At 38.9% G+C, this 25,967-nt stretch overlaps 1 protein-coding gene across 1 annotated transcript in view; it reads right to left on the reverse strand.

Moving 5' to 3' along the window:
* The window catches only part of LOC136863153 (G2/M phase-specific E3 ubiquitin-protein ligase), a 381,529-nt gene that overhangs the window by 145,128 nt on the left and 210,434 nt on the right, over positions 1–25,967 (reverse strand). Inside the window, exon 6 of the mRNA XM_067139496.2 lies at positions 1,283–1,454. Within this exon, the coding sequence (XP_066995597.2) occupies positions 1,283–1,454 (172 nt within the window). The remainder of the gene's footprint in view (positions 1–1,282; positions 1,455–25,967) is intronic.

Below are 25,967 nucleotides of genomic sequence, written 5' to 3' on the forward strand. Positions count from 1 at the left end.
TCCATTGACAGAGAGCTCCATGGGCATACATATAGCAGAGAATGAGTGTAAAGTTTTCCTGGTACAAAGAACACAAGAAATAGAGAAGTAATATTGCCGCATTTAAGATACCTTATCAAATTCTCAACACAGGAAAATACAGCACAGATCTCTATGATGAAGCATAGTAGACATTTTTGCCACTTAATTATGGAGTAGAACGGACATTGCTCAAGCTATGATTCAGTGAAACGTGCCAAGCATTGAGACATGTGTAACTTAAAAGACAAAGATCTGCTGAACTAGCAGCGGAAATGACTGAGGGGCAGAAATTTGTGGTGATGATGCTTGCTGTTTAAAAGGGCCTAACATCTAGGTCATCGGACCCGGGCAGAAATTTCAAGACACCAATTTGCAATACTGGTGCACTGTTAACAGGATAAGTTAGTAACTTCTTTCAAATATGAATATAACTTTGGTTGATATTAATGTAAATTTATAATTTGATCCTTAAATTTAATTGGAAATGATGTCTTTGCTGACCATTACTGAACAAAATAATATTCATATTATTCAAAGTTTTATTCTTCAAGGGCTATCAACATAGGGTCACCCAAAGGAATGGACTGTAGAATCTTAGATACCAATCAACCCACAGTAATCATTAAGGCAATATTAGACTCAATTGCAAGATAGGCTTAATCAACATTTACAGAGACGACGAAACCTAAAGATCACATCTAGATTTGGAAAGGACCCGTGAGTGACAGGCAATTCCATAAAAATAATAAAAAAGTGCCACGAATATTCCCAAAAAGAAGAAAGACTGTTCACCATTCTTCATATTTTGAAAATGTTATAATTTTTTAAGTAGTTTACAAATAACCAAGCGCAAGGATGACTTGGCAGGACTTCTGGCACAGAATAAGTTTTCAGCTTAGTGTGTTCACATAGAAATATAGCAAAAATTTTAATGGAGAGGTTGATTATTGGAAGTACTCCAGCATCATGAAATCGACTGTGATTTCAGAAGATGCAGACTTCATGGAACAAAAAATGTACTCTTAGTATGGAGTAGTCTTCTGGTGATGAAATGGAAGAAACTGCACTTGGAAATCTAATATTTAATTTATCTGTAATTATCATTTTTTTAAATGCCAACTGTTGATACTTCAGTACTTAACTGACAAATTAAGAAAGATTTGAAAATGCAGCATTCATCCAGAAATGTTGATATTTTCACACAAGTTTTGAAGGGAGATGTAAAAATTTTATTCGTTTATATACATAAATTTATTCTTACCTGCAGACATAATTTATGGAAATTCTTACTACAGCAGGGAGCCCATATTACATTAAAGTTTGGTTCTCGATCAACTTCTTCTTGACAAATTGCGCATATGCAGTCTTCATCAACAGCCAATGCCTGACCAACAGGGATGACTTGATTTGGTCGGTGCTGGGAACAGTACGACCTTAAAAAAATAAAAAGTATACATCAATGTAACATATTGTATTTCAATAAAATATACGATGAAGTAGCTTGAATACTACGAAGTCTCAAAATTACTCGTCAACTGTTTAAGACATTTCCGCATTGCAGTCAAACACAAAATTGACTCCTCTATCAAAAAATGGCATAAAATGATGAAAGAAGTAATCAGCAGAGAATGTTTATCCAAATAATAGGTTTCAAATGGAATTATAATGGTTTTATGTCCCACTAAGTACTTTTATGGTTTTCAGGGACTCCCAAGGTGATAGAATTTTGTCCCACGGGAGATTTTACATGGCAACAAATGTGCCGATATGGGGCTGATGTATGCGAGCACTTTCAAATACCACCGGACTGAACCATGATTGAACCTGCCTACATGGGCTCAGAAAGGCAGCACCAGAACCATTTGAGCCAGCCTGGCAAGTTCACATCTATCTGGCAAAAGAAGTTCTTAGCTAACTTCATACTATACACACAGAAATGACAGATATTTAATGGAGTGGAATGTTACAGCTCTTTAGTATACAAATGATTATTATAAATGCTCCACTTCAGCAATGCATGAGGATGGCAGGAAACAGAACTTTATGGCAAGAAATAACAGACTCCATTAAAACGTAGTCCATGAGAACAAAATACTCGAACCAAGTAACACACTTAGAAGAAGTAAAAAATACCATAATTAACTTTATGAAATTATTGTAGAAGTTATCAGGTACTTCTGATACACCCCTCACTTTCCTTCGTGGTGAAGCAAGCATGGGCCGCAATTCAACAACTTGTGATCCAAGGCCTGACTCTCTCTATACTGCACAGGATTCGGCTATGTATTGCAGCTCAGGGAGAGCAAATCGTAGGCTGACCTGTGTGCATGTACGCATATAGAGGCACCTGAATATGTTATCATTGCACCACTGCCTCACACCCCATCCATCATGAACATTTGGGGTGCTGTAGGCACACCCTTCTTTGAGTTGCAATTTCCATTTTCCCAAGAGTACTGTACTTTGTAGCATATTGGCTGCACTTTTTCTGCAAATTTTACGGCCTCAAAATACACGGTGCGACTATTATGGGAAAAGTGGTAACCCATTTTTCTTTAAAGATGTGGGGACATAGTGTACCCACTTAAACTATTTTTATAGAGTTAGTTATATAATAACAAAGAGCTGCCTTGCTACTGCCAGTACTGTTTGGACTAGTACAATATTACAACAGGGGCCAAGGCCGGTACCGTACATCCACTGCCACATTAAGCATGGTAAATATTGTGCAAAAACAGAATTAATACTAGCAGTGATTTCAGTACAACTTCACTGAAATCCATGATGAAATTTAATGGTGCACTTTAAACAAGTGACTGCACTACATGCCAAGATAATAGTTGAAACATAAAATGTTACTCAGGGAGCAAGATCAAAGAACAACATATTTTGACTAGCCGACTTGCACGTTGACAAAAGGGAGTGTAATTAACTTTAACTATAGATTCATTTTTCTAAACTGCAAATCTGACATCAAATTTGCACCGAGTTTGATAAACTTTTAGAGATGTGTGTGCATATGCTGGTTTGTATGTGCCTGGTCTGTGATTTGATCTTCACCTTGTCGCGAGACTCAACTGGCTGGTAGTGTGTGAACTGACACTAGGAACACGGCGAAGACCCAGTGCGGTGGATTTGGTCAAAACTAGAGGAAAAAAAAAAAAAAAACCTGCCAGGAACTGGACCCGGGCCTCTTACAGACAACAAACATATAAGAGACACAAAGAAATGAAAATATAACAGTAATAAGGGCAAGAACTTAAATTTATGGAAAAAAAGTAAATAAAAGTTGCATAGGTAAAACAAGGGGGCCAAAAATCAGATAGCTAACATTAATAATATGTGGCCCATAATCAAAATACACCAGACTCATTGATTACAGCACCTTCACACACGCTTACCTTCATAAAAGACGTGACGAAAAGTTTGGAATAAGGACTTGGCATCTATATCAATTAATTGAAGAATATGAATTCAGGTGGATACAAAACATTTCTTTGTAGCACATCGGGTCTAAACAGTCATAAGTTTAGGGAGTAACAGCACCTAATCATAACATTCACCCTTACAATTCCCCAGATAAGACATAAAACTCTCAACAATAAAAAATCACGTCCCCCGAGAATATAATATCCGTAAGTAAAAGAGCTTAAAACGGGAGAAGAGGGAAGGGTGCACCTAGCTCATAAAATAAATGCAAAGAGAAAAGGGGAAGTTACCACGGTTTCACGCCGAACAACAACAAAAAAAAAAATATGGAAATGTAACCCGAAAAGAATAAAACATATTAAACTAGAAAATAGGTAAAGAAAGCCAATGATGGTAATGTGAAACGAACAATAAATAAGTAAATTAGGCACCAAAGGTATCATGAATCAAGCGTCAGAACCACCCACGCTCTCACAGAGACCAAGGGGTTAGGTCGCCAAAATAAAGGGACGTATAAGAACGTCAACGCACAGCACATAACAAAATAAACAACCGCTCTCGAGCTCTGACAATACGAACCAGAAAGTGGTCCATCAAAAGAGACGGAGTGTCTCCAACACCAAAACACAGAGAAGCAGGCAAATCGCGTAGTTAGCTTGAATTCATACAAGGTCAATGAAGTGGACATGAATTATACAGAACACGCAATAAAATAATACAACATGAGCTCAAGCAGAATGTTAATGAAGCGACATGAGATAAAAAGGTCTCTGCCGGCACACAGCAATCACATACACACACACGTGAATCCGTGTTACCTTCTATTCTCAAAATAAACATAGTGGATCAGTAAAGGAAAATCAAAGTTAACACACAAATAAATTACAAGAACACGTAATGAGGGAAGCCTTTCTAACCCAAACAAAAGAACATTAAAGAAAAATAAATACCTCGATTATATAAGCAATTAACATTCTCGAAAGGCCGAGATATGTACAAAGACATCTTGAATCTGTTAAAATATCTTTTATATGCCACAAAGGCAACTTGGAAATCCAATCCTTCCATCTTCTCAAGTCAAAAAATCTCCACACTACCAACCAGAAAGATAACCCAACAAGACAGGGCAGAAAAGAAACGCTTTGACCTATGCTATCGTATGAGATGCCATCTACCAGAATAAGGAAAGATTACATAGTGGTAACAACACATGATGGGAAAGAGTAATAGTGCATAGATACAAACATTCGCTAGGAACGTAAAGACTTCAGAAAAGGCAAACCTACCATAAAATGATATGGTGCGGTTGAAGTGTTACACCACACATCACACAGTCAAAACAGCCAGCACAGAGGGGAAGATTCCAGTATCTGCTGTCGCCACACCACTGCAAGCTTGGTCGCACCATAGTAGATAATACGGTTTCCAGCAACCCTCCAGTCAGAATACCACCCAGAATTACTCTGAGCTTGCTTCACAGCATCAACATGGTGGGCTCTAGAGCTGTCGAGCCAAGCTAAGGACTGCCTTTCATAGCAGTGTGCCAGGTCTTTGCTACCATACCAAATGTATCCAGCCATACAGCCTTTAATGTGAGCACGTACATGGATACCTGTCGGGAATGTGATGTTCTTTGGTAATGCATTGCCTTCAATTATAACGTAAGGGGGTAGTTTACTGTCATCAGTAGTAATAATCAGTATTGTACAATGTGATTTCCTGTTGCGGGTAGTTTTTATTAGAACACTTAAACAGCAGCGTTCCTTGGCATGTCAAAATACACAGGGCTTTGGTCAGCATTGGTGATCTGTGAGTGGAGGTACGAATTCTGCTGCCTTAACCTGATACAGGCTTCTGAAACTCTGTAACTTCATCAGTGGAGTCTTTAAGCAGTTTCTGGCACAAAGACGTTTTCTGATGCAATAACAGGATATTATGTTGCTTGAACACACATCCGACCACACCTGCCTTGAATAAATTTCCCAGAATGTCACTACTGGAATGCGCAATTTCCAGTGCTTTTGTTGTAACACTGTGGGATACACTGCAAACATTGTTCCACTTTTCTCTCACTTATTCCAGTATTGCTTCCTTAATACCTAGCAATCTGCTCTGTGTTTGGGCCACGATAAGCATGTCCGGATGAACTAGTAGTTTTTAATTCTACTTGCTGCTCTCTCCAATTCCTCACTTGTTTTTCGTTAACAGAAAACTCACAGGCTGCTGGTCTGTTACCATTTTCTTCTGCAAATTTCACCACTATTAGCTTCAATGAAGCTGTGTAGCTGTTAAGTTTTCCCACGACACATATTTACTAACATGTTAGACAATAGTTAACTTCAGACTATTCGTTAGTGGCCCTTTTCCTTTTGTTTCTGAAGACACACATTTGTGAGGTAAGCCAATAATTGGATGTGCAGCTCTTAATCGGGACAAAAGTTTATGCAAATATTTTGGTCAACAATTAGGGATGCAGTTGATATGTGATGGTGGCTAATATTAGACTAAATATGGTACATCTTCATTCATCCATCCAACTTCAAGACAGAAGCCATACAGGTTATTTTGGTATTAAAACTGGAAACGATTAAACTTCAAACAATAGCATGAAAACACTTAAAACAAGGACTGGGGCTGGGTCATTTTGACCGACGACTCTACAATTCTCCAATTCTAAATAGCCTGAACTGAAAAGAAAAAGACTGGTTTTATTTATCAGCTGTTTTACAATCATAAGTTCATTTTCTGTTTATTGTCTTTGCTAGGTAGAGGACAAAAAAATCCCATACGATAAAAACGAGCAATAAATTAAACTTGAATTTCAGACACTAGATATTGATACATTTAAAAAGTCACCACTGTTTTCAAAATAGGAAAGCTACGAAACACAGATAGAGATATATGATTAGAAACCAGGGAAGGATGTCCCAATTTGATCATTTAATTCACCATCACTGCTAACGCACTCTGTACCCTGACAATACACGGTGGTGCACTGGCAGCAAATCATTGTTCCACTGCAGCGACATTCAGCGCTTGATTTTCTGTCCGCACTGAAAGGGCAATACCCACATCTTGTCCGGCTTTTCTTCAGAGGAGGTACTGGCAATGGAGATAATTCTTTATCGACATAACCACTACTTTACATTAAGAGAATGACTATGACGGACTGTCCATAGCTCATTCTCAGGACCATCATTTGCTCCGTCACTAAGTTCGGAATTCTCCAAGATCTCAGATATATTCGCAGCACTTACTTGCGCAGTCCCTGCCATAACCTCACTACTGTTACTGTCCGAGTCATTATTCACTCCCATTAAAGGGTGAAGCGTTCAAATATTAAATGTTAATGACTTGGGTGGAGGACCACCTTGGACATGGTTAGTTCTCCTTGAAGCCATGTCCAAAATATCCTCTCTGAATAGGTGGGGTAATAAAAATACTCCTTTTGTAAACTTAGTGAGACACTGGACACTGGTGGAGAGCCGAGCTTCTGTTGCAGCGAGACATACAGTGAGCCATCGCACACCGAAAGAATCGTACGCAGTCACGGATCAGTGAAACACAACACACACACGGTTCATTATCGGTACACTGGACATTGGCAGGGAGCCAAACTTCCTCCGAAGCAATTCATACAGAGCCATGGTACACTGAAAGAATTGTACGCTATAATGGACTCTGAAGCTCAGCTCATTTGAAAATAATACCTAATTGCATTCACTGTCCTCTGATTACAGAGAGGTTTAAATAATAAGATGGATTTATTTGCAGTCAAAACATAATTCAAAAGTAGCTATTAGGTTACACTATTAGGTTACACTATTTATTAGTTTAATAAATCTTACTGTTATAACTTAGCTGACATTTGACAATTAATTAAACTCTACTCTAGCCTGCCCTATGACTACGAGTCATGCTCATGACCACTCAAAAGTACCTGTTTTATATTAGGAAGAACGGCTCAGTATTTTCTCAGTTCGTATGTCACATCATTGCAGAAGACTTCAATCATATGTGGACAGTAAGTAAGCCGAATGACACAATAACTTAACCAACAGTATGTTGAATCAGAAAACCAGTGGGCTACTGTACATCTCAGGTAGCCTATACAAAATATGACAATTAAAAAAAATCCTCTGCTAATAGAAAAAATACTTATTTTCAAAAATGACTGAGCGAGTTGGACGTACGGTTAGTATCGCGTAGCTATGCGCTTGCATTTGGGGGATGGTGGGCTCGAATCCCACCATCGGCAGCCATTAAGAAGGTTTCCTGTATATTCCCTATTTTCACACCAGGAAATGCTGGGACTGTACCTTACTTAAGGCCATGGCTGCTAGCTTCCTAATCCCAGACCTTTCCCACCCTGCGTCGCCTGAAACCTTTAATGCATTAGAGTAACTAGCATTTTTTTCTAAGAAAGGAGTTCATAGTATGAAGACCAGATGACAGCAGCGAGGACTGAATGCTGTTGCTGCTGTCTTACCAGTACATACTACACAGATGCAGTAGGAGCGGCGACTTTAATGTGCCGTGAATTGGATCACTGTATCGATTCAGTAACGTGAAAAGAATCAAATGAATCGATTCAGTAAAATGAATCGAATGTCCCATCACTACACCAATCAGCAGCAACTCCTGCTATAAATCAGCGAGGCTCAAATACGACACTGTATAGGATGAAAGAATATTAAGGTCATCATGATTATTTTCAAAATAAAATTATTAGAAATAAGAGAAAAATTCATCACTGACATCATATCAGAACAAGAGAAAAAGGGCATATGGCTTTTAGTGCCGGGAATGTCCGAAGACAAGTTTGGCTCGCCAGATGCACGTCTTTTGATTTCACGCCCGTAGGCGACCTGCGCGTTGTGATGAGGGTGAAATGATGATGAAGACGACACATAGTATGAAGACCAGATAACAGCAGCGAGGACTGAATGCTGTTGCTGCTGTCTTACCAGTACATAATACACAGATGCAATAGGAGCGGTGACTCCAATGTGCTGTGAATTGGATCCCGGTACCAGCGAAATTAACCAATTATGGTTAAAATTCCCGACCCTGCCGGGAGTGCGCCATTCAGCACTGTCCGCTGGGAGTATGCTGAATTGTGTGCCATGAGCTCGCCGATCCTGTGAATCGATTCACTCGGACACTTGAATGAATTAATACACTGCTTCAAATCATGGATTCAGTAGCCAACACTAGATTGGTGTTCAGCACATGACATTTTTGACAACCTATAAAATACTAAAAGCTTTAACTGAAATTCTTTGACTACTACTTCCTAGTTTCTTCCCACTGGTGCAGGATTTTGGCTTGCCAATCCAGCGCATCATGTGGTCTTCAGTTGAGACACTTCATATAAGCATTTAATGTGTCATGCCAACACTGCTTTGGACGTCCACGTGGACAGTGCCCAATAATTTCAAAAGATTGGCCGAAATTGGAAACTGTTCGTTTCCTTTGCCTCCTCAGTATGGGTGCAATGCCCATTTGATGGCGAACTGTCATTTTTGACGTGAAGCAGAAGTGCGATGCTCATTGACCAATAGAGCAAACGCATTTCCATGTTGTTTTATTGGTGCTCAGTAGCTTTATTTCAGCTGATCAATAATCAGCACCATATAAAGCAACAGGAGATACTATCATGTGGTATATTTTGTACTTCAGATGTAGTGGAATCATCCTCTCGCAGAGTACGCCTGTGACTTCCTCCTTATCATCCATGCTGCATTTATCCTACACTAAAACACACTGGCAAAGTAGTAGTGCGCAACTCTCAAAAATGTTCGAAAAGTGATTTTGAAAATGTTGAAAAAAGTTACGAGAAGTTTAGCATGCCAGGTACCATCACGCGAGAGACTGTGGCGAGGTGGTCGAGTGGTTAAGGTTCTACATTTCAGTTAAGATTATGGTGAATTCGAGTCACGCTACTACCAGCTTTTCACCCCACCCCTTTCCCCCCTTTTTTCATCTGACGACTCTACAATTCTCCAATCTATTACAAATTTATTTTCTTCTAATACAGTCAAAGTAGATTTAAAAATTGTATTTCCTAATAATTCGGACTCTCTTGTAATCTCTATGGAGTCACCGGGATCCAGTGAGCGATTTATACAAAGAAGGTGCTCGTCCATGGCCCTTTTCAACCATTTATTTGTTGTTTGCTCTCCCGGGAACTCATCTGCACTTTGCGTAGCTTCACATTCAAAAACATTTCCGTTCAAACATAACTGAACATACCGATCGAACTTAGGATGAGCACGTCTGGTTACAAAGCACACAACTGTTACACGACACAACGCGATCAGACAGTGACTAACTGCTGCTCTCATTCGCAACACGAGGAAAAAGGGGATCAGGAAATGCCAGAAAGAAAGTTGAGACGAGCGTGACTCGAACTTGCCATCTTCATAACTGAAGTGGAGAAACTTAACCACTCGACTACTGCGCCACAGTCTCTTGCTTGGTGGTACCAGGCAAGCTAAATCTCATGTAACTTTTCTTGACATTTTCAATATATATTTTTTTTTTTTTTGAAATTTTTGAGAGCTGCACGCTACTAATTTGTCAGTGATTTAGTACTACCAACCTACAAAGTTTGAAGAAAATCAGTAATGCAGACATCATCACCCCCCCCCCCTTGTCAGCCATGCCAGAAACTACTACTTGTTTACATCGAAGTTGTCTGTCATCTGGTACAGTAGTGCCAGAACATACACATGAAAGTGAGAACTTCATGCACCCACGCACTTTCAATGGTCCGCAGCAGACAAAATGGCATTTGGCCGAAACTTTGGCGTGGCAGTTGCTAGCTAATTTAGTTGCTAATCCATTATCTAGTACCATTAGTGAATTTGCGGTTTATTTTTAACATTTGTTGGTCTGAGATGTTCATTTTCTTGATCGAAAATAATGCTTCACACCTCCACACAATTACACTGAAGGCAATCCAAGTGTCATTGTTGTATTGTTTATGCATTTTGAACAGCTGAATCCATTACTAACACCAGCCCACCAGTCAAAAACTTCAAGATCTTTCAATAATAAATGGTGATCAACCCTTAGCACTCGTGCGGCAGGCCATGCCCGACAACGAGAATATCCCGCATAGATCTTCCCTATGTAACTCCTTTGTCGGGTTACGCGTGCATGAATTACAGGTACAGTAAGCTACTGCCATCCTTCAACGACAATTTGAAGCCATGTATAGCTATAATCTCTTTGAAATCAGGCTTTCTAGACCATGTGAGTTTGCAGACAGACATTGCTTAGCAACATGGCATCATTCGAGCAGCACGAGAAAGAAATAGCCGGACTTTTAGGTTGATTTCAGCAATTGTGAGAGTGATTTACAAGTAAGTGGTGAGGAAGATATTGCGGAACGATATTGTGTTGGTGAGTTGAGTGATGAAAATCCCGATAATGAGAAAAATTTGCTAAATAGCAGTACTGGTGCCTCTACTGATGGCTGGAAGAGTACCGCGACACTGACTTGGACTTCAAAAGCCCATTCACAGGTACGTCAGATTATAAACCACCGCAAGGTTGAGTGAACATGACTTTTTCCAATTATTCATTACTGATGAGTTATTGTCAGAAATTTTGCGTGAGACTAACCGGTATGCTAGTGTAAACATTCAAAAGGTTACGCCCCTCACACGTGAGTCTATTAGGAGGTCGTGGATAGATGTTAATCTTCCTGAATTCAAAGCATTTTTAGGCTTAATCCTAAAAATGGCAATGAACAATAAGCCTGAATTAAGACATGAGACTGTGTTTTTCAGCAATACTTGTAGAAAAAAGCCTGGATTGCATCCCGGCGAATGTTATGGGAGTTCCACACAATGCACTATTGCAGACAAAAGTGACTGTCTGAGATAATTTCAGGTTTGAAAATGCTGAACATTGCATATGGATACTGTATTGTACTTGTATTATATTTATTGTGTGTTTGATTTAGTTGATTTTTATAAATATGCTGTCAATATATTTGTACTGTCACATCCCTTTGCAAGCAGATTCTTAAATGGAGCTGGAGAGGCAGGAGTGTTCAGAAAGAAGGGAGGGCTAAGGGTTAATAACCTCTATGAACCTCTTCTAAAAGGCAATTTTGCAACATGTCGTTCACGGTGACAACACTGTGTATGGTGATTTGGCAGCATAATGATTATTTTGTGCAGTTTGCTCTTTCATTGTTAGTCAGCGCGGCATTTTACTTTCTAGATTTTGTGCATACATTCTTACTGCTGTGACAGACACATGCCTTGTTATTTTGGAACAGGTTGTAGATCACGTTACAAAGACAATGAGGCAAGACATTTCTTTATGCCCCCCCCCCAAAAAAAAAGAGTGACATGGTTTAGAAGTGGATAAATGCTATTTCCCAGTATGACAGAAAACTCTCAAGAGTTCTGCGTGTGATGTTCATTTTCATAAGAAGTATATTACCAAGGCTGATAAATGAGAGATTAACGGAAAGAAACTTGCATTATGCGACTGAGATGACTGTCATGGATCATAAGGATAAAATTTAACGACAAACTTCTAGTGAGGGCAAGTACAGAAACTGAACGAATGTATACAATCATGTTATCTACGCAGTGGGAGTAGGAGTGGGACTGGAGCAGAAGTTCATGCAGTAAAGTCAGTATCTCCAAAAATTTTCTGCACACCTTTGCTGGGATTGATCTTAACTCTTTCCACTTGACTTATAAGTTCTGATTTCTCCCAACTCAAATTTACTTCTGTCAGCGTTCTTCATATTTTAAAACCTGGTATTAAGTATTGGTTGTAACAATATTTACAGGAAGGAACTACAAAATTAATGAATATATGGTATTTACACAACACAAAATAATGTTTTTCACTTTCTTAATGATATGTCTCGAGTGTGTGTGCAAGCGTTCAAAGCAAATGCCTGGATGGAGCCCTGGTTGCTTCTCACAGGTTTTTCAGAAGTGAACTGTCTCTCGCCTAGCTCCAACAACTTTCCTGTCACTGGCAAACCTTGCAATCCTTAGTTTTTCCTTCAGGATGGGGGTACAGCAGGTGCAGCTTGCCATTCCGCCTCACTTCTTTATCTGTTGAGGAAGATCTTCCCGTTTTCCTGTTTCTGTATATTCTGTACATTTCCCACAAATTGTCTTACCAAGTTTTTCCTGAACTTCAGATGGATCATTCCATTACCTTCTTTGAAGAGTAGGAAGGCATTCACTATTGTGATCTCCAGAAGCCAGAAGAACATTCTTCTCCACCACTTTGTAACCGTCCAGGCTTCTCCAGCCCTACTAATTTAATATAATATCATTTTACGCAATATCATTTGATATCAAGTTTATCCGCCATCGGCAATTATTCGTAATAACATATTTATTCTACGTCAAGCATTTGTAAATGGGGTTTTTGCAATCATATTGTATATATTATAACATCATTTATTATTTATTATTATATTATGAAAGATAGGAATTTATTATGTATTGGATTTGGTTAATATGTTGAAATACAGTTGTCATTTCATCTCATATTTGTGTATACGGAAAGGTTATTCTTGAGCGTGGAAATTTGCATGACTCACTGGGTTTAACTCACGAGCCAAGGCTAGTAAACAGCGACCCACGCGCGAGGCTTGCAAGCTGGACAGCTACATCATCGCCACGCCTACTGGACTTGTCAAGAAAGAAGAGAAGGGGTGTCGATAATTCGATCTATCGAATCAGATACTTCGTTTTATATGAGTTTTGAGATTGAACTGTTACCAAGAGTGGGGGTGAGCCCGGATATATAGAGATTCTCACCACGAGAACGGCACCTAACAACTACTTCCCTTGTGATCCTAACTACTATTAGAACATCTACTGTGAACGACATTGATTTTTGAAACAAAGTGTGGTCTCTCCGAGACATAGTTACTTTGAGACGGTATGTGCTAGCTTTGATACAGTACTTAGATGCGGTTATGTTATCGGATCTGCGCGAGACGAAACAAGCTTACGGCTTGTGTTATATTCAGTAAATCTTCTGGACGAAGAACTATGTTTAGTTTAAGTCTACGGAATTTGGTACAAGTCTGTACCGTATAAGTAGTATAGCTCAGTTGGATTGAGATTTCTACTAATATGGAAAAATTCATATCTCTGAATTTTCTCCCCATACGATCAACGCTGATCAGTTTTTACAAGTATAGGGCCAATGTCTAATTTAAAGACTAGGCAATTAGGGAGTGCTAGTCCAGGTAGGCCGTACCATATCAGAGAAGGAAGGAAGGATGTCCATGGAGCCAATTCTACATCGAGAAGAAGAGAACGAGTAACCACGGAAACCCGATGACTTCAACGGAAACTGCAACTGGTGAGCTTCAATTAGATAAAGCAAGCAATTAGGAAATTCAGTAAAGTAAATTCTAAATCCCTCCACGCTTTAAGGAACTTTTCCGATTCATCTCTTTTTTTTTTGTATAATAAATTCATTTGTATTTTATATTGCGTTAATTTTCTTTCTTAAGCGATACTTAATGGTTAATTATTTAAAATCCTACCCCTGTGATTTAAGTATAAGTCTCTATGCTAGTAAATATAAATTTTGGTTCAACCCTGGTGCCCAAACATCACATAGAGAAATGGGAAACCATGGAATGTTAATTATTTCTATTTGCGTGGCAATTTACGGGCAAGCCACAAATAGTTTATTTGATATTCATGTGTCCCAAGGTAATAACTTTCATCTCCCCAAGTGTCTTGATGAGGAGAGCGAACAGTTACAACTTCACTGACTTGTGTGTGAATGGGTAAGAGCTAGCATAGTGGTCAGAAAGATCAACGCCCCCCATTAGAAGCACATATGGTAGTAGGTTTCTCTACAATTTCATCGGCACCTTGATGTCTTATTCTTTGCACAGACTGAGTGGAATTACCATAGAAAGTGGACAGCATAGCAATAATCCACTTGTCCTTCCAAACCAAGCATGAAGTGTTGTCTGTTCGGAGTGCAATTATGTCATGTTTCATTCTCCTTGTTCCAGCTTTTCTCACTTGTAATCGCAGACCTCTCCTACTTACCATTAATGTGCCTGTAATGTGGACCTTTAGTTTCAGCAGCTCAGCTGCAAGGTTATAACTAGTATAGAACCGGTCCGTAAAGACATGAAACCCAGTTTCGTTAGTGGCTTGCAAAACTTTTGTAAACCAAATGAATAACTATCCTGCAGGTGAAAGGTAAATCAGGCCTAACAAGTGATTGTGTGGTTATTGAATCACGTACATACGTATCCAGTACTCTAATCTCACAGTACATAAATACGGAGCCCCCACTTCATTCATTTCTGCTTATTGTAACACTTGAACACGACATGGCCCTTGAAGCCTACAGTGCTTTCATCAACACTCGCATTCTTTCCTGGAATGAAGTGTTCCCTGAATTTCATCTCCAGGTAAGAGACTATATTTCTGACCTTCGAACTTCTAGATTGTGGACCTGCCTTATCAGCATCAGGGGAAGAAAGATAGATATTCCAGAATATCTGTAGAAATCTATCTCTAGAGAACAAATCTTTGTAGAGCACCTGCTTATATAACCAGTCTTCACTAAAATAATCTTGCATTTCTGCGTTACGTTCATTCCCATGTTGATAACTACACCAATAAATGCCTTCAACTCTTCTAAAATCAAGGCTTTCTAAGAAAACCAGATTGATCTCTTCTGAAGTGGAGTATTTTGGCAAATTTGTCTGTCTCATGGACAACAGAGGTTAGCAACTGATCAGTAAGAAGTAGCTGCCAGTGCTCTAATTCTATTTTAGGTCTATTGCTAAAACTTATGAATCCACTGAATAACCTGTAAGGAAATTTGGTTAATCCTGCATCACCCATTCTCCACAACCTCCAAGGTATGTTTGAAGTCAGCACTGTTTGACTGGGACAGGCACGAGTCATAATATTATCGCCTCCTCCATGATTTCTTGCGGCGCTGATATCGTCACTTGAATCACTCACAGATATATCATTTTCATTGCCAGATTCAAAATTTTCATCACTTTCATGGTCACTATCATCAAATCAGCCAAAATAGATGCAAGAATCTCAGCTTCAGTAAGACTGTGCGCCGCCATGTTGCTTCACCTGCGACTGCTTTCCACAGGAAAGGATACGGAGTAATTTTGCCGAGCAAAGAGAAACTAAAACATTCCTATTTGGTTTCTTTCATTTTCTCGAAGGGACCAGCACTTACCAAACGAAGTATAAAAACCCCAGCATGCCAGGTAACCTAGCAACAAGCAGCAAAACACTGTGTCGACCCCAAGTCGACACACGAGCTGTAACGCTAAGCGACGGCTGTTGACCTGGTCGACACATGAGTGGAAAGGGTTAAAAGGTGACTTAGGCCTAAAGGAACCTTTTAAGCCTAGGTCATTGTTTTGAAAAAGATTTCCCACTATGTAAAAACTGCTTGTGCTTGTCTGCCCAACTCTGCTCATTGCGGAAATAATAGTATCTAAAGGGTATTGTAATTTTCTGTGTCTACAGCTGAAGTTAACATCATGGAATGTAATTACGTGCATATACTACATTATTAAGGAAACTTCCTAGGATTCTACATAATAAAGTCTGTGTGTTTACATAAAAATTTCTCGCAAACATAAATTTTTTTGTGGCATCCTACATTGCAGAGGGCAATACTGAGATCGGCTAATATAGCTCAACAGCAGGACCACTAAAACGTTACGTGAACACACTTTCTCTTCCATACGTTATTGTAATGCATTAAATCCACGACTGATCAGTTAGTCTGCCAGTACATGGTGATACAACATAGAATGCATCCTGAATTTGACCGATTGATTCTGCATATGATGATGATGTTACCAGTCCATAATCTGATTTGATGCAGTTCTCAATGCCGCCCCTATCTTGTGCTAACATTTTAATTTCTACATCACTACTACGTCCTACATATACTCCAACCTGTGTGACTTATTCATGCCTCTATTGTTCTTACTGCCTACATGTCCTTCAAAATCTAACAAGTTTTGGGTGTCATAAAATGTGTCCTATCATTCTCTCTCTTCCTCCGGTCAAATTGTGCCAAACAATTCCATCTCAACAATTCGATTCGATATCTTCTTGATTCGATCTACCCATCTCACCTTTAGCATTCTTCTGGAAAACCACATACCAAAAGCTTCAATTCTCTCATTCTTTCTGAGATAGTTACTGTCCATGTTTCACTTCCATACAATGAAAAGCTCTAGATGAAATCGTTCAAAACATTTTCTTAATTTCTATATCCATGTTGAAAGTGATCAAATTTCATAAGAAAAGCCTTCAGTGCTTGTGTTAGTCTGTACTTTATGTCCTACTTCTACTATATTTGATCTACTACCTAAGCAACAATATTCATCTACAGCCTTTGAGATTTCATTTTCTAATCTAATATTTCCTGCATCACAAGAATTTGTTAAACTGCACTCCATTACTTTTGCTTTGGATTCATTTATTTTCATATTGTACTCCTCCTCCAAGTCTGCACCCACACAATTCAGCAATTTTTCCAGATCATCTGCAAATTCAGATAAAATAACAGTAACATAGACAAATCTCAGGAATTTCAATTTTCTCTCCTTGGATTGGAATTCTGTTCCCCAATTTTGTCTTTGATTTCCCTTACTGACTGTTCTATTAAACACTGAAAAGGAGAGAAGAAACTGCAACCCTGCTTCACTTCTTTTTGGATTGATGCTTCTTTTTTATACCCCTCAATTCTTATCACTGCAGGCTGATTTTTGTACAGACAACAGTTAATCCACCTTTCTTGGTATCTGATCCCAATCACCTTCAGAATGACAAATAGACTGGTCCAATCAATATCATCAAAGTGCCTGTTTTAGATCTACAAATGCCATTAATGTGGGCTTGTCTTAAATTCAATCCTCTAAGATCAATCGTTAAGTCAGGATTGTTCCACATGTTCCTACATTGTTTCTGAAGCCAAACTGATTTTCTCCCAACTCAGCTTCTAATTGTCTTTCCATTCTTCTGTAAATAATATGTATTCAAATTCTGCAAGTGTGACATACTTTTTTTTCTTTTTTCAGAATTTCCTTTACGTCACACTGACATAGATAGGTCTTATGGCGACGATGGGATAGCAAAGGTCTAGAAGAGGGAAGGAAGTGGCCATGGCCTTCATTATGGTACAGCCTCAGTATTTGCCTGGTGTGAAAACGGGAGTGTGAGATACTTAACTACTAACTTCAATCACTACTGATCTGCATTTAGGGCAGTTGCCCAGGTGGCAGATTCCATAACTGTTGTTTTCCTAGCCTTTTCTTGAATGATTGCAAAGAAATTGGTAATTTATTGAACATTTCCCTTGGTAAGTTATTCCAATCCCTAACTCCCCTTTCTATAAAATAATATATGCCCAAAAATGTCCAACTTTATCTTGATATTGTGATCTTTCGTACCTTTAAAGACAACACTCGAACTAATTCGTCTACTAATGTCAAGCGCTAGTTTTCACGCTCATCAACACCTGCTTTCTCTGGTAGAGAGATAACGACTTTCCTTTTCAAATCAGATGGCACTTCTCCTGCATCATATATCACGCACACTAACAACAATAACCTCGCTATGCCAGTTTCTCCTAAATAAGTCCTTAATTCAGAAGGTATACCGATCAATTCCATGTGCCTCGTTCCTATTTATGTCTCTCAAAGCTCAGTTGAATTCTGACCTCAATACTGGGTCTCCCATTTCACCTGCATCAACAGATTCTTGTTCAAGAATCTTACCATTTGCTTCTTTCCCTTGATACAACTGATGAATACGTTCCACCAAGTCATCTTTCCCTAAATTGTCTTCCATCTGAGCTCTTAATATTCATACACCTAGTTTTCCCTTCACTAAGGGTTTCCTTGATTTTCCTATATGCAGCATCTAAATTTCCTACAATAATACAATCTTCAACATCCTTGCATTTCTCTTTCAGCCATACTTTCTTAGCTGTCCTGGATGTTCTGATTCATTTTTCAATCACTAGTATTTTTTCTGCATTCTTGTACATTTGCCACTTATCCATCTAGTCTAGCGTTCCCTGCGTCCTTGAAACATTCCCTAATTAATTTTTCCTTTAAATTTTCTAGATCCTACCTCCTTGTATTCCTTCCTTTCTTCAAATTCCTCAAATTAAGGCAGCATTTCATGACCACCAAGTTGTGGTCGAAGTCCGTGCGTGCACGTGGGAAGGAATCCAATCTAATCGCAATGAAGTGTATTTGATACCTTCGACTGACTTCAAGTCTTGTCCACATACACAGCAATCGTTTGTAGTGTTTGAACCAAATATCAGCAAGGACTAAATTATGATAGGTGCAGAATTCTTCCAGCTGACTTTCTTCATTCCTTCATCGCCGTCCTTATTCTTCTACTGCATTACCTTCTGTTTCTTGGCCTACAACTGCATTCCAGTCTCCCGACAAAAGTACATCATTATAATTTTACATATTGTATTAAATCTCTCTCCTCATATGATAATAACATATTTTCTCGCGTAATTAATGCGCATTACTGACGATAAAAATACAGGCGAAAAATTCAGATGCATAATTATTCAAGGATTTCAAATATTTAAAAAAATATTCATGATTCATTTACATTTAAAACATAATATACACACAATTGGTTCAACTCAACTTCGGTTATCATTTGGTGCAAAATTCTGACGTGATGCTTTTTCTGAAAAGCAAAGTAGGGTACATCAGGTAAGTTGGACACATGGGTTTGAAGTATCGACATTGGAAAATATTCTTTCCATTACGAGCTGGCAATACGACCTGAAGTGAAATATACATGAACTCATGAAAATACAATTCATGTAAGTGCGTAATAATGAAACTCAGGCAAAAAAGAAAACTGTCCAACACTTGAAGAGTGTGGCATCGAAGGAGGGACCCTGATAGGTTTCTAAAAACCGTTTGTGTCCAATCCTGTATGAGCGACATGTCCATCCACCATTTTACTTGTATACGAAAGAGGATCCTCACGGAAATTTTACTTCAGGCATTGTTTTTTTGTTTTAGAACAACTTAAGGTGCAAACTTTCTGCCATCACCTATTACAGGAAACACTGCAGTATGTACATCGTTGCTTTCCCCTTCCGGTAGTGCGTACGATAACACTCTATGTCCCCTTCTTATCGACTGTTTAACTTTTGGCACAAGGAAACTGAATGGCATCTGACCTGCGGTTCCTATTTGGGTGAGCAAACATTCCTTCACTTCATGCTTCTCAATGACAAGGCAATGAAAATCAATTGCTTTTTGGTTGAAATCAATCGGCATTTTTTGGCATTAAGTTTGTGTTTGTCAAAGAGAAAGTCCTTTTCTCTTCATAAAAGTAATCGTCCCACCTCGGCTAACTTTCAAATCCGAGATATTGATTCCGTGGGCAACAGCTATATCTCGTCCTTTAAAATACAATTTTATGAGAAACAGAATAACCAATGTTGCAAAATGAAATATATTTAAGCAGATCCTCCCCTACTTTCGGAAACTTGCTGCCTTTTGGTTTGCGAAACACTTTGCGAGATTTCTTGGTCACTTGAAGTGCACTTCTCTGTTACTGCGGTAGCGCACGTTGCATTTGGACAGTGAACACTTGCGCGGCCCATGCCCTATGACCGCATGTTAAAGCATAACTGATCACCGCGACTTTATATCACATAGTATTACTGGAATTTTTGCTCACTGTGGACTAACGAACAATTTTGAGATCACAGAAAAAGCATGTCCCATTCCCAAAACACTCATCAAATACTTTTGTACCAGACTGGAATAGCACATCACTAGTCACCTCTGCTCTGATTCATCACTGAACTAGTGCAGTGGTATTTCCTACCGTCTGATAATAGCACATTGCCAAGTATTTGGAACGCTTGATTTCGCAATAGGAAGGCTGCTACCCGAGTGCTGAGATGTTTATTTCGAAACGCATCCGGAGCTGCGTGATGGATGTTCGAACATTTCCTTTCTCCACTTTGGACCCCAAAATATTGGGATATGTAAATTATGCAAGGGCGTTAATTGTGCGAGAAGGTACAATAATAATAATAATAATAATAATAATAATAATAATAATAATAATAATAATAATAATAATAATAATAATAATTATAACAACAACTGCACATTTCTGGACCCACTTTTTGCTGTTACACTTGAACACTTCCTTATTTAAGTCATAGCATCTGTTGAATGCTCCTTTTCAGTGTCTGAGGGTGCCTTTTCGGATCATTATGCTGAAGCATGCAACTCCTGCACAACTCGCTGCTAACTTGTTTTAGAAACTTTCACCTGACTATGTCAAAATCTCCATGTTTGTACTTATAAATAATGAAATTATTGAGGACAGTAATATTCAACAAAGTGAAAAACCGAGTTAGTGGCCACCTGCAACTTATACAGGATACCATACTGAGTATCGTACATTGTATTTATCCACCAAGTCCACCCCATGCTTTATAGAATTATAGTGTGTCAATGTGTTGACTTTCTCCGCTTCAGGAACAATCTCATCGGTAAAATGCATTGCTGAGATGTGTGAAGGCAACTCTGGTTCATTCCAGGCAGTTAGATGTGTCAATTTTGAATGCGCATGGTTTTGCCTACATTTATTTTCTGTATCAGAAATATTGGACCTTAAGCAAGACAGACACCCTCTGCGCCAATGTTCAACACGCAAACATTCAGTTTTCTATCTGAAGATGCACTTGAAATATAGAATAGAAGCATCTGAACTTTGTATTCAGACCGGCATTTTATACTTTTAACATACAATTTTAACCATCAATGTTGAAAATCATTGTGATACTATTCCTACAGTCTAATTGCAACATATGTAAACATGAAAATTTTTACTCTTCATTGATTAGTACAACATAATTTTATCCATCAACATTTCATCCACTCCACCATTTTATAAGTGTATTACCGCACCACATACACAGTTCACTCGTTTAATTTTAATTCCAAAATGTAATTTTGTCTTAGGACTTCAGCAAATCAAAGTGTATGTTATTTAGGCTGATGATGACCCTCATAGGGTCAAAACTAGACCCTTGATAACATATTGTAATGTATTTATAGACTTTGCAATTATTGTACTGTAGTGAGTAGGTGGAATAAACTTTGTAAATCTTAATTCAATACGGAACCAATTATGAAATTCATAACTTTGAATGTTCCAACTAAGGTCGAGTTGTGGTCATTCAAGAGAGTTTGAGCCATTGGTACAGATGTATACCAATCATTGGTTGTGATATTTCTCAACTCCATGTACAAGACTTGAAACTATAGCGAGTCCTGAATCATCGATAGCAAACGGCCCCCAATGCTGCCAACCAGCATATGCTTCCACGTTCTTCATACAGAATGTTTTTGCACATCACAGCATAAACATTTATGCTGTATTATTCATGCTTTTTTTTTTTTTTTTTTACTGTCTAAATGGATATGGTCCAAAATATCCCCACTGTTAGATATACACTAACAGCAAAATGAGATGTACAAAGTTCAGCAACTTTTTCAAAAAAAAAACTTGTGTATAGGCACTAGCTTGTCATATTTCATACGTTGCTGCAATGCCTCAGCATTGTCAAACCAGAGAACTCTTATCAAAATCTTGTATCTCCTTAGGGTCATACAATTCCAAAACAATTCAACACCAGTGCAGTCAATCAACCACAAATCATAAAGATTCAAATAGGAAGCCATACGTACACAAGCCCTTTGAAGGCATCTATTTCCATACTTGAAGTATCAGATCGTCATGACTGTATTTCCAACTTAATTTTACTGTGCATTGGTTAGTAAACTGAAAGTGAAATAAAAAGGCACAGCCTGTTTCCAGTCATTCCACCATGTCAGGAACGGAATGAATCTAGTGGCGAGGATAGGAATTGTGCCGGCTGCCAAAGCCTGTCACACTTCACTGGAGCAATGATTAATAAATGGGAGATGAAATGATATTGGAGTGTGGTGCTGGAATTAAATATGACAGGGAAAACCGGAGTACCCGGAGTAAAAACTGTCCCGCCTCCGCTTTGTCCAGCACAAATCTCACATGGAGTGACCGCGATTTGAACCACGGAACCAAGCAGTGAGAGGCCGCCTGAGCCACGGAGGATCTGGAGGGGCAGGTGGGGAGAATTTTTTTTTTACAAGTTGCTTTACACTGCACCAACACAGATAGGTCTTATTGCGTTGATGGGACAGGAAGGGGCTAGGAGCGGGAAGGAAACAGCCGTGGCCTTATTTAAGGTACAGCCTCAGTATATGCCTGGTGTGGAAATGGGAAACCACAGAAAATCATCTTCAGGGTTGCCGACAAAGGGGGTTGACCCACTATCTCCCGAATATTGGATACTGGCCGCACTTAAGCAACTGCAGCTGAGCTTGGTGGGAGAAGCATTAAACCAAGAAACTATTTCAGAAGAATGAAGCAAGTATGCACCCAGTCTACAAGACTGTGACACGACCCCTTCCAGGTATAACACATGAACAGAAACAAAGCTCTTACAACTAGTAACATCTTAATGATATCACAGAGCACCAGAGATCATGAGAAGACCAGATCACAGGAGGTCAGAAGTTATTATCCCAATCAGTATATACAGACATATTTTAAAATAAATACCTTTATTCATAAGCTGATGCAGCCGATATTATAATTCATGTGGACTGAGTCATCTCATTAACAATATTAAGTAAGTCAGATATTTTACCGATACCACGAATAGTATAATTACCGTACAATCCTGAATACCACCTGCACTTTTTTCCCCCAAAATATTGGTTCTATATCTGGGGTGCGGGTCGTATTCAAGCCGTTCATTCTCGTAAATATTTACTACGTTTACATGCAGTATTGAAATAGATCTGAATATGGTTACCGTACTCAATATACCACATGTAAATGGGAATTCAGGTCTTATCGTGTTTTAGTTGTGTTCTAAAAAACAAGATCGATTTTTTCTCAATACGGTTACTGTGGCATGTAAAAGCAGAATGTACGGTAATGAAATACGGTAAATCAAAGAATATCGGTAAATATCGGTAAATATGCGGTAAATATGAAAGCTGCTGCTGAGGATGCTCGATTGTCATTTGTTTCACGAGTATCGCTGGCATGCTGGGTACGCGAATAGCTGATCTCACAGGATATCGTACTTTCTGAGTCGAGACTGTTGGTTACAAAAATCTACCTCGCTCACATTCGAGTTCCGTGTCTGTCCCGTGAAAGTGCTGTCTCGATAGTAAGCGACTGATTCAAAACGACGTCTGCAGTCATTTACTGTGCGTAAGAAACAAACTTGTAAGTGAAGCTGAAATATACGGAAATCGTGCCGTTCGCAGAAAGTACGATATTGATGAATCGTCTATTCGCGATTGGCAGAAGGAAAAACTTCTAAAATGTAACGGCGATCACAGAGCGTTCTGTGAGCGGAGTGCAGTGTTTCCTGAAATTGAAGAACGACTCCACAAATTTATGATAGGATTACGTGAGTTAGGATATGGTGTTTCTAGTGAAATGTGTCAATTGAAAGCCCTGCAGATCTCAAAAGAACTCAATACACAGATTTTTTTCCTGCAAGCTGCAGATGGATCCGAAACTTTTATCAGAGAAAGGGATTGTGCATTCAGAGACGTATGGCTATTTCACAATGTCTCCCTGGGCGTATGAAGAAAAATTAACAGCCTTTCAGCGTCTCATTATTCATTTGAGGAAGGAAAATTTTTATTTGCTGTCGCAAATTGGGAATGCTGACCAGACACCTGTCTATTTTGAAATGCCGTTGGAAAATACAGCGTATATGAAGGGTTCTAACAGTGTAAGCATCAGAAGAGGTGGTAACGAAAAACAACGATGCACAGTAATGTTATGCGTATAAGCGGATGGAACCGAACTCCCTCCATATGTGCTTCTGAAGAGGAAAACACTTCCGAAAAGAAACTTGCTGTCCGGTGTTATTGTTAGAACACTAGTCCGGCTGGGAGGAAAGTGCGTTGGTTGAGAACTGGGTGAAATTTGTTTGGCAACATCATCTGGGAGCTTTGTTACAAAAACGAAATATGCTTGTGTTGGACAGTTACTGAGGACATACGACACCGTAAAAGATATGATGAGGAAAGGAAAAACCAATCTTGCGATAATTCCAGGAGGATTCACTTCCATTCTACAGCCACTGGATGTGTGCGTGAACTGGGCTTTCAAAGCTGCAATGAAGCAGTTGTGCACCGAATGGATGTCTGATGGTGATCACGCGTTAACACCAACCGGACGAGTGAAGAGGTCTGAAGTGGGACTAATATGCAGCTGGATGAAGACCGCATGGGCGCGCATTCCCAATGATCTACTGTCCAAAAGCTTTAAGAAATGCGGAATTTCAAATTCAGTGGATGGTAGTGAGGACGATTATTTGTGGAAAGATGCCAGTGACGAAATTTCCTACGGTGAAACCTCAGATGACGGTGAATTGTGAATGATCTGAGCATTGGACCTATTTCATTTACGATTTTTTGATGATTTTTATTAAATGTAAGCTGTTTGAATTTATATTCATGGTATATTTGAAGAAAATTAAATAGGAATGTAAGTTATTTTATTTTTTTCCTTTTTTTGCTGTCTCAAATTTAGGGTGCAGGTCTTATTCGGTGGCGGGTGGTATTCGGGATTATGCGGTATTAACAGCATGAATAAGACTCATCTACAGACCCATGTCATGAAAAACATTCTTATGGTAAAGCCAAGAAAGAAACAAACTCATGATCGATACTTCAATAATCAGCACTATTAACTACGAGAACAGGTGGTGGTTGTACACAATGTAACGTAGATAAAAGGCTAACTACTACAGAAAATCCACATACAAAATATAGGCATTCCCAAATAATCTAGTAATGAATGTCGTAACTTCCTAATCAATACTTATAGAAGTATTAATACCTTGACACACTACTGACACAAGTCCTTTAATATAGCAACTACAAGGCAGCATTTCTGATAAAGCTGAAGGCAATTAAAATCCCACATGCTAATGGATATAGATTACTATTTTACCTTTCGGGAAGTGCAAGGTTTCTCCAGCAGTACAGCAAAAAATCTATTTTTAATATTTGTGCTCAGTGCTTGGACTGTTTTCTTTGTTAAAGGTAAGTGCACTACAGCTAAATGACTAACCCACCCAGCAGTTAGCAGACACACTACTACAAACTAAGCACACAGTCTCTTCCACTCACCATATCGGTGCCACGAACAGCAATGAAATACCTATGAAAATAACATACATATTATGCTTGTGTGTGTCCATCGTCCTTTGCAAGATGATTTTCCTCAACAGGCCAAGATGCACTTGCAACTACTAAATATATTCCCAAAACTCAAAAAGGTCACAGTACAAGTTACTTTTTCCCTTTTAAGTTACCTTCCTCAAAGTGTTAGAAACCTAGC

This window comes from Anabrus simplex, chromosome 2 (genome assembly GCF_040414725.1).
Source record: "Anabrus simplex isolate iqAnaSimp1 chromosome 2, ASM4041472v1, whole genome shotgun sequence".
NCBI lineage: Eukaryota > Metazoa > Arthropoda > Insecta > Orthoptera > Tettigoniidae > Anabrus > Anabrus simplex.